The sequence below is a fragment of the Solea solea genome, chromosome 9, assembly GCF_958295425.1.
Source record: "Solea solea chromosome 9, fSolSol10.1, whole genome shotgun sequence".
NCBI classification, from domain to species: Eukaryota; Metazoa; Chordata; class Actinopteri; order Pleuronectiformes; family Soleidae; genus Solea; species Solea solea.
The window spans coordinates 15,490,984-15,507,405 of NC_081142.1; the positions used below are offsets into that span (position 1 = coordinate 15,490,984).

Below are 16,422 nucleotides of genomic sequence, written 5' to 3' on the forward strand. Positions count from 1 at the left end.
CTCATCTACTCAGAGTACTGAGTGACAAGCACAACATGGAAAACACTTACTGTTATTGTTTTGATCAAGTTTGATGTAGACTGTTTGAATGCGAAGCCAGAGATAAAAACAAAGGCATCCTGCTGAGAGTAAATTCTTCTGAGGGTAAAGAGTAAGCCTTTTAAATAAAAGGCAGATTACATTTTAAAATGATTCCAACGTATTGTCCAATAAAGTCAGCTAAACCTTCTTAGAGGACAATTCAGGCCAATGAAATGTCTTAGCCATAATTTTGATCAGTATTACATGGTACATGTGAAAAACTAACAACTCTCTCAGTTAACTCTCTGATGAGATATATATACTTCTGATTCATCTAAATCCCAGTCTTATACCAGGGGTTAGGGAAAATTTAAAATCCAACAAATACGAAAGACTGGAATGATAAGGTTTGGACTGCATTGGCAGCCCAACAGGGATGAGTAAATGTCACCAACAGCAGAAGCAACATTATCAATTAAAGTCTGCTTAATTAATTGCCTGGAGGCAAAATGCTGTATAGGATTGGTCCAAATGATATTCATTAGAGGTTACACGCAGACTGACTTCCACTTACTGTACTTGCTCACAGTTGTGCATGCACATGGGCATTTTGGGAAGACTTAGTTACAGTTTAACCTCCAGACAAAGCTGTTTAATTTTTAATTTTTTACAACCTGTGATCATTGAACTGCTTGGGTTTTTTTGCCCCCTTCACTGTTCCCATATTTTATCAAACTTAATTATTTTGTGAGTGCAGCATTATTATCATAAATAGAAATGATAATAATACCAAAGCTTTAAATAAACGACTCTGTAGCTGTTTAGAGAGTTGGAAGTAATACCAACTTATGTGGCAGTGAGTGTGTGTGTACTGCATGTGTATAAGTGTATATATAGAACTCTGCAATACTTCGTTCGTGACATAGCGCTTTGGAAGTGCTGCAAAACATATGCTTTTGGGTTGAAAATGAAGCCAATGATATTATAAATGTGAAACAAAAGGAGGCAGGCAGAGCGAGACAATGAGAGAGATAGCGAGAAAATACAAAGAGAGACAGAGAGAGGAAGGGGAAAACAGAGGTGTGCATTCCTGTCACGGCTGCATGATAATTACTGATTCGTCAGTTATTGAAGACCTGCTCACTGCTTTTCATTACTAGCAACAGACGTTCAATGAGAGCGAGAGAGCGAGAGAGAGAGAGAGGGCTGATGAGCAGGAAGGAATGAGGAGGAGAGTGGTGGTGTTAGGTGTTGGGAAGGTTACCACAGGATGGCAGGGTGAGTAAGGGCACTGAGAAAAAGAATGGAGAAGGGAGAGGAAGAAGAAAATGTAGAGGTTGTCTATAGCAGTGAGCGAGAGAGAGAGAGAGAGAGAGAGAGAGAGGGGGAGAGGGAGGGAGAGAGAGAGGGAGGGGGGAGAGAGAGGTTGAGTGAGAGAAGTATATGAAAAAGCAGAGTGTGTTCCAACCTGGTCTGTGTGGTCCTGGGGGAAGCTCCACAGCACGGTTGGATCTAGAGGTAATTGACAGACAGCATTAATCAGCTGGTGAGAAACACATCGTCTTCGCTAGCTGCCTCAGAACACATACATATTAATGAGATGGGTGGGGGCAAGGGTGGCTGCTTCGAGTCTGTGCACGCACGCCTGTGCGAGCGCGCGCGCGCACACACACACACACACACACGCACGGCAGAGCATGCTGAAAGACAAGAGAGAGAGTGTGTCTAGGCTGTATGTGCTGTATAATATGCAAATCCATATTCTCAGTGTAGATATGATAGCTTATATTATACACCAAATCATGCTCGTTTAAGAAAGCCCTACCTACAGATACACTAATTTATTTGTTTAATGATTCCGACACTGATACGAGCCGGGATACTTAAAGTTAGGTAAAAAGGGAGGAAAAATGCCTCTACTTAACAGGTTTATTATTACTGTACACAGAAGAGATTTGTGTCTTGTCGGGAAACGAAAGGCTGAAAGTTTAGCCCCCTAAATTTTAAATGTACAGTAAATGAACCAATCATGATATCGACTAACATTATGGTAGTTACTTACTTACGTAAATACAAAACATTAAGGGGATTCAAAAGTTCTATCAAGGACATCATGAGAGGAATAATTGATTTAGGATAAGAGTGTCGACAGAAATGTAAAGAAAAAATAGTTAAGGATGTTTTTCTTTTCTGAATTTTTTGTCAGAATAAATAACAAATTAACATAAACTAAAATAGTCCTTAAAAACCTAGAATAATCATTCTTCTTGTTTCACAATTTAGTAAGATTGGGAATGTTTTATGTAATTAAAAGACAAGGCATACCTCAAATAATAATAATAATCTTTTTTGTGTGAGTAGGAAGATGAGTATTTCGGTTTTTCACCATTTTACGGAACAAATACACAAAACTCCACAATATGTCCACATAATTTGTCTCAGTAAGCTCAGCTGTCGGCCTAAGATTGCATCAGTGCCCCTGTGGCAGCATGTTTACATCTAACTTACAGACTTAAAAAAAAAACATGCCATGTTTTTCTTAGGCTTAAATATTGTGGTTGAAAGGAAGCAGCCACCCAGCCTCAGCCTGAACACAGGGGTCTCTGGTAAACATGGTCTCCACAGCTCCAAGGTCACCCTGTGACCTCAGCAGGAACAGCAAGAGTTTGAAGAGGCATGTATTCACATGCCAGGTTCATCGTCATGGACATTCCAAAGGCCCACGGGCTCATGATCATATCAGACTTCTGCTTTAACATCGCAAGCTGAATGGAACTGAATCTGGAAGTAACACGGCATGAAATAGAAGAAATACTCACCTGGAAAAAAACAAAATGAGATTGAGGAAACTGAACTTGCGCTGAATTATTGGATGACTGATAACAATGGTGTATTCATAAAATACATTTTTATTTGCTGGCTGCAAACTGTGTTTTTGTTTTGTTTTCTGTTGCGTCAGCGTTCGTCACAGAGCCACTAACTCAGCAGGTTGTAGTTCAACACACTGGATGCCAGCAACCCAAGCAGAGAGCAGCTGGCTGCTTAGCATCACAAATACTGAACTACACCAAACCTAAAAAGCCTCGGCCCTCATCTCAAAAACATCTCTGCAGTGTAGATGTGTGAAAGTATAGATAGAACACATTTCTCCAGGAAGCTTCAGCCATGGTTAGCGAACACTCACATCCTTTCTCAGAAACTCTCTCATATGATTTATTGGTGGATATTCTATGTATATAATGTTTTTACAGTTCCTTACTCCTTCCTCTCATCATGTGATCATCTCTGTAGCTGCTCTCAGACAGGCACACTTCCACTTTTAATGTCTGCCTGTTAGATAGATAGTGGGACAGTTATGTTTGCGTATGTGTATGTGCATGACCACAGTTTAACGCCAGGTACAAGTGCAGCATTTTATTCCATAAATATTGGGACAGAAGTAACTGTTTTAAATGATTAAAATCTTTGTTGTTGATAGTTTACCTTTAAATCATGAGACTGAGGTGGTATATGTGCCTACAATACTATCCAGCACATGTGACCAAATAGGTGAACGTAGGTTTAATAAAGCCAACAGAGAGGACATGCACATAATGTGTGGAGCAGTTTACAAAGTAACACGCTGTCTGAAAGACAGAGGGGGTGGGTGGGAGTGCAATGTATGAACGGATGACAGGACGCAGCAGACTCCATGATGACTTACATAATCCTGTTGGATAATTTCATGGGCCTCATCTTGAAAGAGTGGCAAAGGAAAAAAAAAAAAAAGCTTACAGCTCTACACCCCAACCCCAACTGCTGCCTTATCCAATTCCTATGATCTGCCACAGTTAGGGCTATTTTATGCTGATTTACTGGGTGAGAGGATGGGAAGTCCTGTTGGACAATGATACAAGACAGAGGAAAAAAAGGACAAGAACTACAGAAAAGAGGAGGAAAGGTGGGTGGCTTGTCGTGCCCCAGTGATAGTAACTTTTGCCTTCTTTACCAAAGTGATGTATAAAAGGCGTGCAAATAATAAAATCTTCTCCATATTCCACAAATCCTAACTATAGTGTCCATGTTCACAACAGGCTATATGTATAATATATGTATATATTACTTTCTTCTTTTTTTTTTTCATGATCCAGCAATAACCTTTTATTTAACTATATAATTCCATTAGAGTGATGAATAATTTAATGTCCTATATTTTTAGGACAGTCATTCAAACAAGTGATATATATAAAATATATATTTTCATATCGATAGTGAAGAAAATTACATCGCAATATTGAATTATTATCTTCCACAACCTTTCCTCCCCTTCATCTCAGCCTCTGTCCCCTGCTCTTATTTTTTTTTCCCCCCTCTCTCTCTTGTGTCCGTATGCCCCTCCCTTCAGACATGCTGGGCGTGTGGTGTACGCGAGAGGGAGCCTGAAGGGAGTCGGGGCTGTAAGTTGAAGGTTACAGAGGTGAAGAGGAACCCTGCTGCTCTGCCAGGGGACACAAATGTCACCATGACAGATCCTGCACTGGTTAATCCAGCCCCCCTTTGTATATACATACACACACACACACACACACACACACACACACACACAAAGAGCTCTGCGATACTGACCAAAAACATTATGCAGTTTCTTAATGAATTCTAAAAGGACTTGTGTCAGTTGGTAAAATGTGCAAAAATGACTTGCAACCATTGGAGCACAAGCAAACAGAAAAAGAAACTCAGGTGCAAACAAGTTGTTCATGAATTGCTCGGATGAAATGTGTTGCCACAAGTTGAATATTTGTAGTGCAAGACAGATGGATTCTGGTCAAAATATTTCTTTCTGCAGCCTCTAAGGAAGTCAACTGAAATCAAATGTTTTTGGCTTGTTTGTAAGGTCATACAACATGTTCTACATGTTGCAGACAATGGTGGCTTTCCGTCAAAGTAGACAATTACAAAGCCGCATTTACACTGCATAGTGCAAGTGACCCAATTCTGATCTTTTCCTCCCATGTGGCACAAATCAGATATGACCCATGAACATGTAAGCCGGCAAAAAAGCACATGACTTCAGATGTCCTCGGTCTGGTTTCAAGCCTCATTTGTATGTGGAAATAAATCCAATATGAATCGGCTATGTGCATGTGTGTCTGCCCTCTGAATGTCAATGCAACTTTTACGCCCTTAAAAATGCAACAGTATAGCAAATGATGTAAACACATGTCTCTCTTTCAACCGGGGTAATGGAGGACGAGGGCTCGAGCCAGTGGACTTGTGTCGAGGTTCCGTGCCTTTGTGGGGGGGGGGAGGGGGTGGAGGATTTTTAGAATCTCAAAATAATACCATTTTCACTTCGTTTCCATTATGGCCTGAACATTTTCAGGTCAGCAGCCAAGCCCACCCTGCAGGTTGTCACCCCAAGTCAATACTTAACACTACTGAAAGACAATATGAGCAGGTTGTCAAAACAATTGAATGGAGACAACATATCGGCATTGGGCATCAACACCTGCAGTTACTATAAATGCAGACAAGTGCACATATGCACACGCAAATACACAAACTCAAACACACACTGAAAAGGTACATAAAAATGTCCAGTGTTTCGCTAATGGACACTACGTAAGCACAATCATCTGACAATCACAGCATTTCTGTAATTTTTATTTTTTCATACAGTTTTTATGAACATGCCTGAGCTGTTTATAGCTCTGACACAGTACCTTTTTCCCCATTATACATTCATTTGTTAGACTTCAGCCTCTCTCTCAACTCTCAAAAAGCAAACGACTCAGAACGTGTTTATAGTATTTCCTACAGTTGACAAAATCTACAAAGAGTTGTTTAAACTGTGTAAAAAAACAGTCCATTTCATGTCACACCAGTGGCAGCCAGAGTGACGAGGGGAAAACAACCAATGGCATATTTCACCCCCGCCGAGTGTAAACAGATCCTACGGGTGAGAATTGAATTGAAATCACCTATCCAGAGTTAGATTCCTCCATTCACACCACAGAAAATGGAGGTGGGAGAATGTGACGACAAGCTCAAGCAGGGACCGTTGGTCTTTGTGTGCAAAGGGCAAATGTGTCTGTGTGCAAATGTGTGCTCTACAAATGCATGCGTGTTTACAGATAGATAGCAAGCTCGGGAGTGAATATTTTTCTGTACAGTAGCATGTTCATTGATCCCAGAGGGCTTCAAGCGTGGGTGACCTCCAACAGTAACGATGGGGCAACATGAAAGCGGCCCTGAGCCGTGACACAGATACTGGGGAGGGAGGGAGGGATGCTGAGGTGGTTGAGATGGACAAAAATCAATGTTTGGGGTATTCCTAAGACACCTGTCTTTAAATGTCGGAGAGGAGAATGAGCGAGGAGAAAGGAGGGTTAATAGGTGAAGGGTGCTGGGAGCTGAGAGCAGGGCAGCAGGGAAGGGAGTGGGAGGAGGACGGATGATGCGATGGTAAGAAGTGGTTGGATGCTCATGAGTGGGAGGTAGCTCTCTCCTCTCTCAAGTGACACTATTCCTTCCTACCTACTCAGGTGGATCATTAAATGTGATGGGATTAAACAGAATAAATTAGCAAGGTATATGTGCATCAAAACATGAGCGAAACAACAAAAAATATATATAAGCCTACACCTTCATCTCTTATGCCTCTGCATAAATGTATTCGCTGGCACTAACAAGTAGGCTAAAAATGAAAAAACACTGGCATCTTCATCTTGGCAAAAACCTATGCTTCTTGGGATTTCCGAGTAGGCTAAAAGAGAGGCTGTTGGCAGAGAATGTCATTTCTAATGCTGCCCTAATGCTGCTGGCTTGAAGAAAAAGTTGGCACATACTGTAACACTTGTGTGTCACAAACCACACACTGCCCAGCACTGCACTGCAAGCTAAACTTAAAGTCATGTTGTCACTAACCTAGAAAAATAAGCCCAAACTTACTGCCTTACTTTGAATGATGTAAAGCTTTGGAGAGAGAAAAAATAGCCTGTGAAAGTGTTGGAGAAAGTATATGATAAATATGATATACACCCACAGAACAGGGGGCACAGTGTTTCTATAGCAGCACCTTAGATGCTGTGGCCTGAATGCCTGATTCAGGCTTTAAAACTAAGAGAGACTGCAGCAAAACACAACAAAGACCTAACCCTAAATCCAGTGTGAATACACATTTAGATGAAAGCTTCTCGTTTATAATTCTCTATACTATGTGATTCAAACACAGACGTAGAGCCCTCATGGCCATCCAGTGTTCTAAAAGCATAAAAAATGCACTTTTTTCACCTTATTCTGCGGATAACTGAATGTGTGTTGTGCGTGAATGGGGGGCCTGTTTGTTAAGAGAGGCCAAATCCCATATGGTGAACAGCAGCTCCTCTGGTGAGAAGAGAGGCTGTGAAAGCCACCGGCAGCCCCTCTTCTCCATCCATGCTCCGGAGATGAAGGGATGTAGTGCCTGCCTCTCCTTGTTCCTTCTTTCTCTCGCTCCCTTTGCCTCCTCTCCTCCCTCTTTCTTGGCCAGGGGTTAAACTGCTGCACTCTAACCTCCTTGGCAATGATTTCATTCACTCTGTTTCACTGACTCACCCTCTCATCTCGGAGAGAGACTTATTTCACAGTATGTAGTGGATTAGGCCCTCTCATATGCCCCCAGACAAAAGCATTGTTTTAGCACTGGCCTGTTAGCTGTAATGGGAGGAAGCTACCGCTACTAACCATCCACAATACGGCCATTGTGGACACGGGGCTGGAAGGACCCTGCCTCAGAGGCAGTCTAGACTTTGAGCCTGGGCCGACTGGAGAAACACAGGGAGAAAATCCCATCAGGCAGTGGAGTGAAAGTTAACTAAGGTAACCTGCTGTGAACCTGATGAAGATGTCAAGCCAACATATGGCAAAAATGTCTATTGTCAGAACAAGGAGCTTTCTTCCCTCTGAGGGAGGGTACGGTGGAGGAGGGGGAGGAGGTGAGGTGTGCCTAAAGCGGACTAGAGGGGGCTGTTCAACCTCAGGGAAGGAATAACTGCGGTGGTCATCGGTTTACTTCTGGATCAGTAGCCTTATTCTGGCCGGGAGGAGGCCCAACCCCTCCACTCACAACTAAAGGAGTAAGCAGATTAACTGGCGTCTTTCAAAGGAGGGCCAGCAGAAAGAAAACCACACTCACAGACGTTTAAAACCTTTTTTTTTTTTCTCATTTGCCTATCACGTCTCAGACTGCACACTGAAAATGGCATTACATTTCATGCTGATTTAGTGAGCAGAGGTTTTGAGAAAAGAGAAACTTCTTAAACGATGATATGGTCCTTAAGTTTACTGATACTGATTTGTCACACTATGTTGTTAAACCCGAGGACTTGGGATTGGCAGAAACAGATCAGCGTTAATCATTGATTACATGGATTGAATTAGAAGAAGACTAGTTGTAAATGCGCTTATGAAAAACACACAAAAGGTAGCTTCAGATGAAGTCTTTGAAAAGGGTCTGGATTTAAAAAAGGCACTTCCATGAAAATCTGAATAAACAAAAAACAATCTCTAAGGTAGAGCCTTCTTTACCAGCCAAGAAAAAGAAATCAACTGGCAGACATCACATGTGAGAGATGATGGCCTGGGGGATTTCTAAGCCATTTCTACAGCTACATCTGAAGAAGATAAACAACAGCCTCACCCTCACTGGAAGGAGAAGAAAGAAAGAAAGCGCTGCATGGTGATGATGTGACCCTATTAATGCCACATTAGTTGTTCTGTCTTCCCAGCTCTATGAGAAAAATGCTTCAGTTGGACGAGTTGAGAGAGTGAGAACACGAGAGACAGAGGGGGAGAAGAGGTGGAGAGACACACAGAAAGAGAGAAGTGAAAGTGATACTGTCTCCAGGCTAGTCGGGATGCAACCCAATTTCACAGCTTCACGAATGAGTGGCATAGCATATGGATGCAACCTTTGTGACAGCCTCTGTGTATCACCACAAATCAGCATTGATATTCCCAGTCAGATTCCATACTGGTCCAACATTATGTCAGACACCAGCTACGCATGACTGCATCCTCAACGCAGTACACAGACAGCCTGTTTGTTGTGTGTGTGTAGGGGGGTGTTAGATTCTTAAGATAAGCAAAAACAAACCACTGTGTCCAAAGACAGACTCCGCTCTCCTACTTTCTTTTTTTTTTTTTTACTGAAACAACTACAGCTGCCACCGAACCCAGGCTCTGACATTAAGGACAATAATGTGTCCGGAAATCTGAAATCACAGATATTATCCAAAATGTTTATTTTCACCAGCACTGTAACGGTGATTCCAACGCAGGTCATTGGCTGATTTTTTTTAAAAAACGAACACTACTTAATGCAAATGTTTCCATATGGTTCAACCATCTGCTTCAGACAAACATCTATGAAGGCTTACTACACTTACATCTCTTTTACTGAGCTAATGTGCATGAAAAGACATGGAGAATTAGAAAATGACAATTAAGTTATACTGTATTTATTTTGTACTTGTTCGTTCTGTTCTAATATTAATCTTTAAAAAGTATAATTCTTAAATGTAATAATATTAAAGTCTCCGTATCAAGTTTAAAATTCCAGTATCGTGACTGACAACCCTAGTATAAAATAATATAGATTGTGGGGGTTTTCATATTTATTCCTGTTTATTCCTGTGTGAAAAATTGTTTGTTATGGTTGCAAACTGTTGAAACTCTGCTCTGAAAAAAATAGAATGACAGATTTTTAGTGAAGTCTCTTCTGACAGAACTGGCACCTTGGCCTGATGAGCATGACAAATTTTTGTTTAGTTTTTGGATGCACAACTTTAAAAGTTTCAGAAAGCTGGAGATCAGGTCATTGTCAGACAGTTACATGTGCTCGGGAGCGAGGTTCCTTTTTCTCGTCTTTGAGGTGGTGGTTGCAGCATCAGAGAAAACACTGTGTAGCACAGCAGCTCCTTGAGGTGTTGAGAGGATCGATCTCAGTTAATGTCATATGGCACAGCACCCAGAGGCAGCCGTGTGGTGCTGATGACAGTGTAAAGCCTTGCCTTTGGCGGCTACATGCTCGGTGCTGCAGAGCTGTGATTTGAAGTTCACATGTAAAGGCTGACAGACAGACAGCTCTCAGTCAGGCAGTCAGACAGTCAGTGAGTCAGCCAATCTTTCCACAGGGATGAAAATGCACGTGTTATCTGTTAAAAGTATACAAACACATTCATCGGGGTCTCAGCGCTCTGCAGGACTGATGGGGAAAAATATTGGGCAAACTTTTTATAATTATATATTATAATAACATAAGTATACAACCACAGAAACTCAAATATTTCCATATAATTCAAATGGCTACATTAGGAAAAGTGGATTTTTTGGAACCCTAACATTTAGTTGGAGTTGTTCACTGAAAGAGCTCTTGGAATAATAAAAAAAACTAAACCCTAAGTCTTAATTTAGACATTTTTCTTAATTTAGACATTTTTCTTAATTCTCTAATTGCACTTTTCCAAAAAAAAAAATGTTCTTATGTTTTGTTTTTTTTTTTTTAGTTTAACACAACCTTAAATGAGTAAAGGAGTAAAAGTCAGGAATGTGTATCTTAATTAATACCAGCACCAACAATCAATAAATAAAGGTGATTTTAGTTTGCATCAATCATCATTTTATTTAAAAGGATCTTCCCCAGAGGTGTCATAGAACAAAAGGGCATAGCCCACAGTTCATTTATTTGTCAATACATGACATTATAACTGCACACCCTTCACTTCACTTCCCACACAAACCCGGGTGGTTGATGTGGATTAATAAACACAAGTCATACCCACTGTGGACCGATTACTTTCAGGCTGATCTCACAGCTTCAGCTCCCTGTCATCCACATTCACACAGGACCCTGATTTATAGCTGCAGTTAGAAACTGAGTTCCATAAAGATAACTGCTGAACCATTAAATTACTTAAGACCTAATTAAAGTAGCAGTTTACGATTATTTTTCACATAGTTATTACAGATTAATTAATGAATTACTCATTTTGTTAAAAAAAAATAAAGGCAAAAAAAAAAACCCCAAGGTATGACGCAAACCATTATTGCAAAATCAAGATCTTTTGTGGTAATGAACTGTTATGCTGCGATGGAAGCACTTTAAATTATAATTTTAGAGTGTTTCGGCAAGAGACCTATAAAAGGTACGTCTGTTTAAATGGATTTAACACTCAATGTTCAAGTCAGTGTAAGTGTTTATGTGTACATGTGAAATCTATTTCACATGTTTCATTTCCCTCCATGTTAAAAAAAGATATTTTAGGGGAGAGCAAAGATCCAAGAAGAGGATGTCAAAGCATGAAAGGCCCGCTGAGGCAAACTGTGATTTTTAAATTTGACTATCCAAATAAAACTGATTTGATTCACTGATTAACATTTTATACTCATAAGTAAATGCTTATTAGTGAATAAGTCCCCACAGTCATGCTCAAATATTTAAAATTCATCTTACAGTGGTACTCAGATAAGATCAAATCGATAACCATTACAAAAACACATTTGCATCCTTTACTAACAAAGCAACGCTGCAGCAGCGGAACAGGTCCTGAGACCAAGCTGGATAACGCATGTTTTAATCTATAACTGAACACAAAGAAGTTTAAACGGCATTATTATTTGCAGTTTGTCTCAAAAAGAACAACTGTTCATTCAAATGTTGAACTTAATACCATGCAGTAAAATTATTAAGGAATTGTCCACCACTCAACAAAACTTCCCTTAACAACAGAAGAGTGCTTCTCTCACTGGTCTTGTCAGAACGGCTAAGATTTGAATTGTGGTTAGGTTGAGTTTAGGGTTTAATTGTTGTTTAATTATGGTTAAGGTAAGAGAAAACCCTATGTTTAGGCTGCCCAAATGAGTTCAATTTATTCAGTGCAGTGTCCTTAAAAAGGATAGCTGTGTGTGTGTGTGTCTGTGTGTGTGTGTGCGTGTGCATGCATGCGTGCGTGTGTGTGTGTTTTCAGTAAACAAAGACTTTGGACGAATAGTATGATTTGCAGTGATAAATGGTCTCAGACACTCGCAAAGCCATCAAGAGCGACCTATATTTGCAGTCTTGAAAAATAGGCCAGAAACCAAATTAAGGGCCAGTGAGGGTAACCCGCACGTAAACGCCATCATCTTCCCAGTAATTGTGTGGTGTAAGGCAACACAGGAGCAGCCTTGAGTGGAGACATGTAGCCTTAGGGCAAGGGCTGTTGACATGTAAATAGTGAGGACAGAAGCTGAAATGACAGCACAGACAGTATAGCCTTGCACCACTACTTCTGCTTGACATGGGTTCGGCCTCGGCTACAAAATTACGGTCTAAAGGTAAACAGCCTAGATGTCAAGATACCGGTACTCACATCATGTCAATAAGCAGGGTGATTTCCTTAATTGCCAGTGAAAATACATTTCTGTCTTTCAGATTATTTAGACCATCAGTCTATGTGGCAGCAGCCCACACACTTCAAGAGAGCGCCTCTGTAGCCATCTCTGCCATTCAGATCAGCTCACATTACCCTTATGCTGAAAAAAAATACCTGTGGTTATAATCTACTAAATACATGCATTTTTCTACTAACCATTACAGATAAATGTTTCCACAGGACATCACAGAACATGCTACATCTTGTTCAATATGACATCCAGGACAGTTAAATCTTGAATTTTTCAAACTCAACTTCAAAGATTCCCAAGAATAAGGCGACACTTTTGCACTGTCCTGTCCCAAGTCCTGAATACATTTTTTGAATGGCTTTGAGGTTATATGCTGAGAATATCTACTAAGAAATGACCATGTGCTTCAACTTTCTAATAGAAGTAGTATTTAAAATTGCATTGACTGTGGTGTAGTACATATATAATTTAATCTACATTATCGATTTTGTTCCAACAAAATTGTATTTGATTTAATGAGTGATCTTTATTTGTTTACATTATCTTGCCGTACAATAATGTGTCACAAACTCTGGTTTAATTCATAGGTTTGTTTTCTGCAATAATCCAAAAGGCAATGGCAAAATAATTTCCCTAAGTTGCATTGCCACTAACGACTGTTGTCATGACAAGTGAGTCAGCTGAAAATCCTCTTAAAATCCTGCCATCATTAAATCTGCTCAACATGACAGTCATGGATGTCAACATATTTTTTTTTTTTTGGGGGGGGGGGGGGGGGGGGGGGATCCAATTTGTAAGACTAGAACAGATTACCATCACTGCACTAATCCTTTTCATTTGTGGGCTAAACTAGGCCACATTGGTGTTACATGCATAAGAAGAACCGGCCAATCATCGTTTTTTGACTCAGAATGATTGGTTGCGTGTGTTTGTGCGTGTGCAACTGTGTGTGTTTGGTTGCATACGCCTATGCCATCTGCTGCACTGAACATATAACCTAAAACTCCCGGCAATCAACTTAGCTGACAGATATGGAAGCCGGACATGAACTTAGCCTTTCTCTACATCATAAGAGTCACAGGGAAATGCACTAATTCGCCATCAGACAAAGACGCATGGTGGACGCACACAAACATAAGCAACATAAGCACCGACAACAATGCTGTGAGGTGTGGGTGACGTGATTAAAAGTCTTCTGCATTCATCAAAATCTTCTCACTTTAAAATATTGATCAGGTCCCTGCTTTTCCCTACTTATTCACCGAGGAAAGGGTAAATCTAAAAATAGCCCGCGAGTGTCAGTGCCTAGAAGTCTTTCCATGTTCTCTCCGTCTGGAAGCATTAGTGAATTCAGATGAGCCTTCTGCAGCTCCCACAGCTTCTGAGTCTCCTTCTTATGCCCAGCCACACACATCCACGCAGCCGTGTACACACAATACACTTAAAAATATACCTCTTAATACAGTCACAGAGAACACCGTTTTCCCCGGGAGTTTCAGTACTGCTTCTGTAAAAAGGAAAGGTAAGCCTGCAACCCGCACACCACCTCACCTCTCAGTTTACAGACTACTGCCACCATCATATCCACATTACATTACATTACTTTCTCTTCTCCATCTTCCATCCCTATACCCGTCCAACTCCACCTCATTTTGCCCCTGGTTAATAACGGACTGGTTAATAACGCTTTGTACTCTGAAGACAGAAAAGTTCCCTCGCAGCAGTCGACGCGGTGGTGGCGGTGTGCATGTGTCTGTGTCAAAACAAGGAGTGTAACAAGGTCACATGGTGCCACCTGAAATGTCCCAGTGACCTGTTTCCTCCATTTTCCCCCCGTAGCGCTCGCCTGTCTCTGTCATAACGAGCGATAGTCAGAAAAGAGGGTGAGAAGGTTTGCACCTTGATTGCGACTGTGAAACTGAGTGATAACCACGAAACTGTTGATATGCAAAAGGAAGCACAGGTAGTGTGTCAGGAGATGTGCCACGTGGGTGAAAACACGTATGTGTGAAAAAGACAGCTGCTCCTGGACAGCGAAAACTGTAATAACAAATGAGCCACATTAGCTCTGACAATGGTGAATTCTTCTGCACTGAAAGAGGTGAAAATCACTGAAAAGTCTGCAATATTTGTCTTATTTCAAAATACAAAGATAAAAATTTCAAAGCATGAATAATAGCTTACACATGTCTACACTAACAAAACAATTCTCAATTTCACACTAAAATTGCAAGCGATGCAGTGAAAGTGCAAAGTCTCGTGGTGATGCTCTGACTTCAACACAAGTAAATATTCATTGAACTAAAGCTTGACTTGGCTGAGACGTGAGGGCAGCACTCGTCTCTGTTTCTTTTGAATGAGAAAGAAGCTGGAACCAAACCCAGTAAGCAGCAGGCCACTACACGGTTACTGAATGGATGAGTGGCTCCAAGTAGGGAGTTACAAATAACTCCAGACAAGGACAAAAGAGCAAGGCTGGAGAGCAATGAGAGACACATTCACACCGACTCAGCCAACTTTGTGGTCTGGTTGACCAAAATAAAAAATAAATAAATAAATACAAACAATACACTTGTGTAATACACTTGGGATGAAAGCATGACAATAATAAACTCTATAGAATAAGGTGATTCTACCTTAGTGACTGGATTCACACTGATTAGTCTACACTTGATTTGTGAACATGTAAATGTTTATACAACAAGATGTTTAATGTCCCATGAAGGTTCTCCACACTCAGTCACATGTAGGTTACAAACCAGTGTATGTTAAGCTCACGTCAAAAAATATCAACTGCTGTTTTTTACGAATTTATTTTCTCATTTATTTGTTAATTTCATGATTATTCTTATATAGTGATTTAGTCAGTAGCCCATTTGAATGTTCTACAATCTAAATCTTTTGACAGTTCAGCCAATATTAGTAGAATAATTATTTTTAAGTGATTCTTAATGTTCCTCCAGGAAATGAATAGTTTCCATATATTTGCATGTTTTGCAGGACACTTAAACAAATGTGTAAGATCTAATGCTACGTCATTACGTCATTGTACAAACAGCCAACTAACTGAGACCTGACATGCAGATACAGTTAGAGTTAGATCAGATTGCTCTGTGGGTCCAACGTGATGCTATATTTACTCAGAAGACACAGAGTAACCATTTCTTAGAAATCACTACTCTCTTGTTATAAGGAAAGTGAAAAGACTTCTTCAATATTTTTCAGACGAAACAGATAAAAGACAACAGGGACTTGGGTGATAGCTGTAATTCTTTGTAAAAAAAAAAAAAAAAAGCCAATTTAGCGAAGTCATATGAGTGAGACAAAAGAGAAAAGCAGAAGGGTTGCAAGATAAACAAAGTGTGAGACCCTGGGGTCCTCTCAGGAGTGTGAGTAGAGGAGTGTGGCCTCTCTAATGACCAATCAACACCCTCCTTGTTGCCATGGCATCTGTTAGTACTCCAATGGCCTCCCATCGAAGTGTGAGCAATGAACTCAACACACAGCCAGAATCCAATCAGATCGCAGCACCGACAACGCCCGGGTCAAGGAGCAATTCTGACATTTTGCAGAATGTCAACGTTCAACCTTTTCTAAAAGTTTTACAAAGGAGTCTTGCTCTACGAATACAAAGGGTGGATATGGGAAGAGCTGAAAGCCAAAGGGGGGGGAACATCACAGTGAGAGCACTACAGCAGGAAAGGAGGCAGTTTGATAATAACTAGCGAACAGCAGGTGACACTGTGAAACCTCGGGTCTCAGTGGAAATGTTCTTAGAATTCAGAACACAAGTAACTTTTCATAATTGGACAAAGTGAAGCTATAAGGCCGATCAAAGGCCTTACGCTTTTTCCTTTTCTCCAATCTGAAAATGTGTGCAAGTGCATAGTGATATTTTCACAGTTAACAAGAATTAGTGAACAGATCTCTGAAAATGCCAAAGTAGACAATAAACCTGTCACTTTTCTCCGTAAAAAAGTCACATGCTTAATAGTA

At 40.6% G+C, this 16,422-nt stretch overlaps 1 protein-coding gene across 3 annotated transcripts in view; it reads right to left on the minus strand.

Moving 5' to 3' along the window:
- dennd1b (DENN/MADD domain containing 1B) overlaps nucleotides 1–16,422 on the minus strand; it is a 97,554-nt gene that overhangs the window by 74,060 nt on the left and 7,072 nt on the right. For all 3 annotated transcript variants that reach the window (XM_058637825.1, XM_058637824.1, XM_058637826.1), the window contains exon 3: nucleotides 1,490–1,533. In XM_058637825.1, the coding sequence (XP_058493808.1) occupies nucleotides 1,490–1,533 (44 nt within the window). The remainder of the gene's footprint in view (nucleotides 1–1,489; nucleotides 1,534–16,422) is intronic.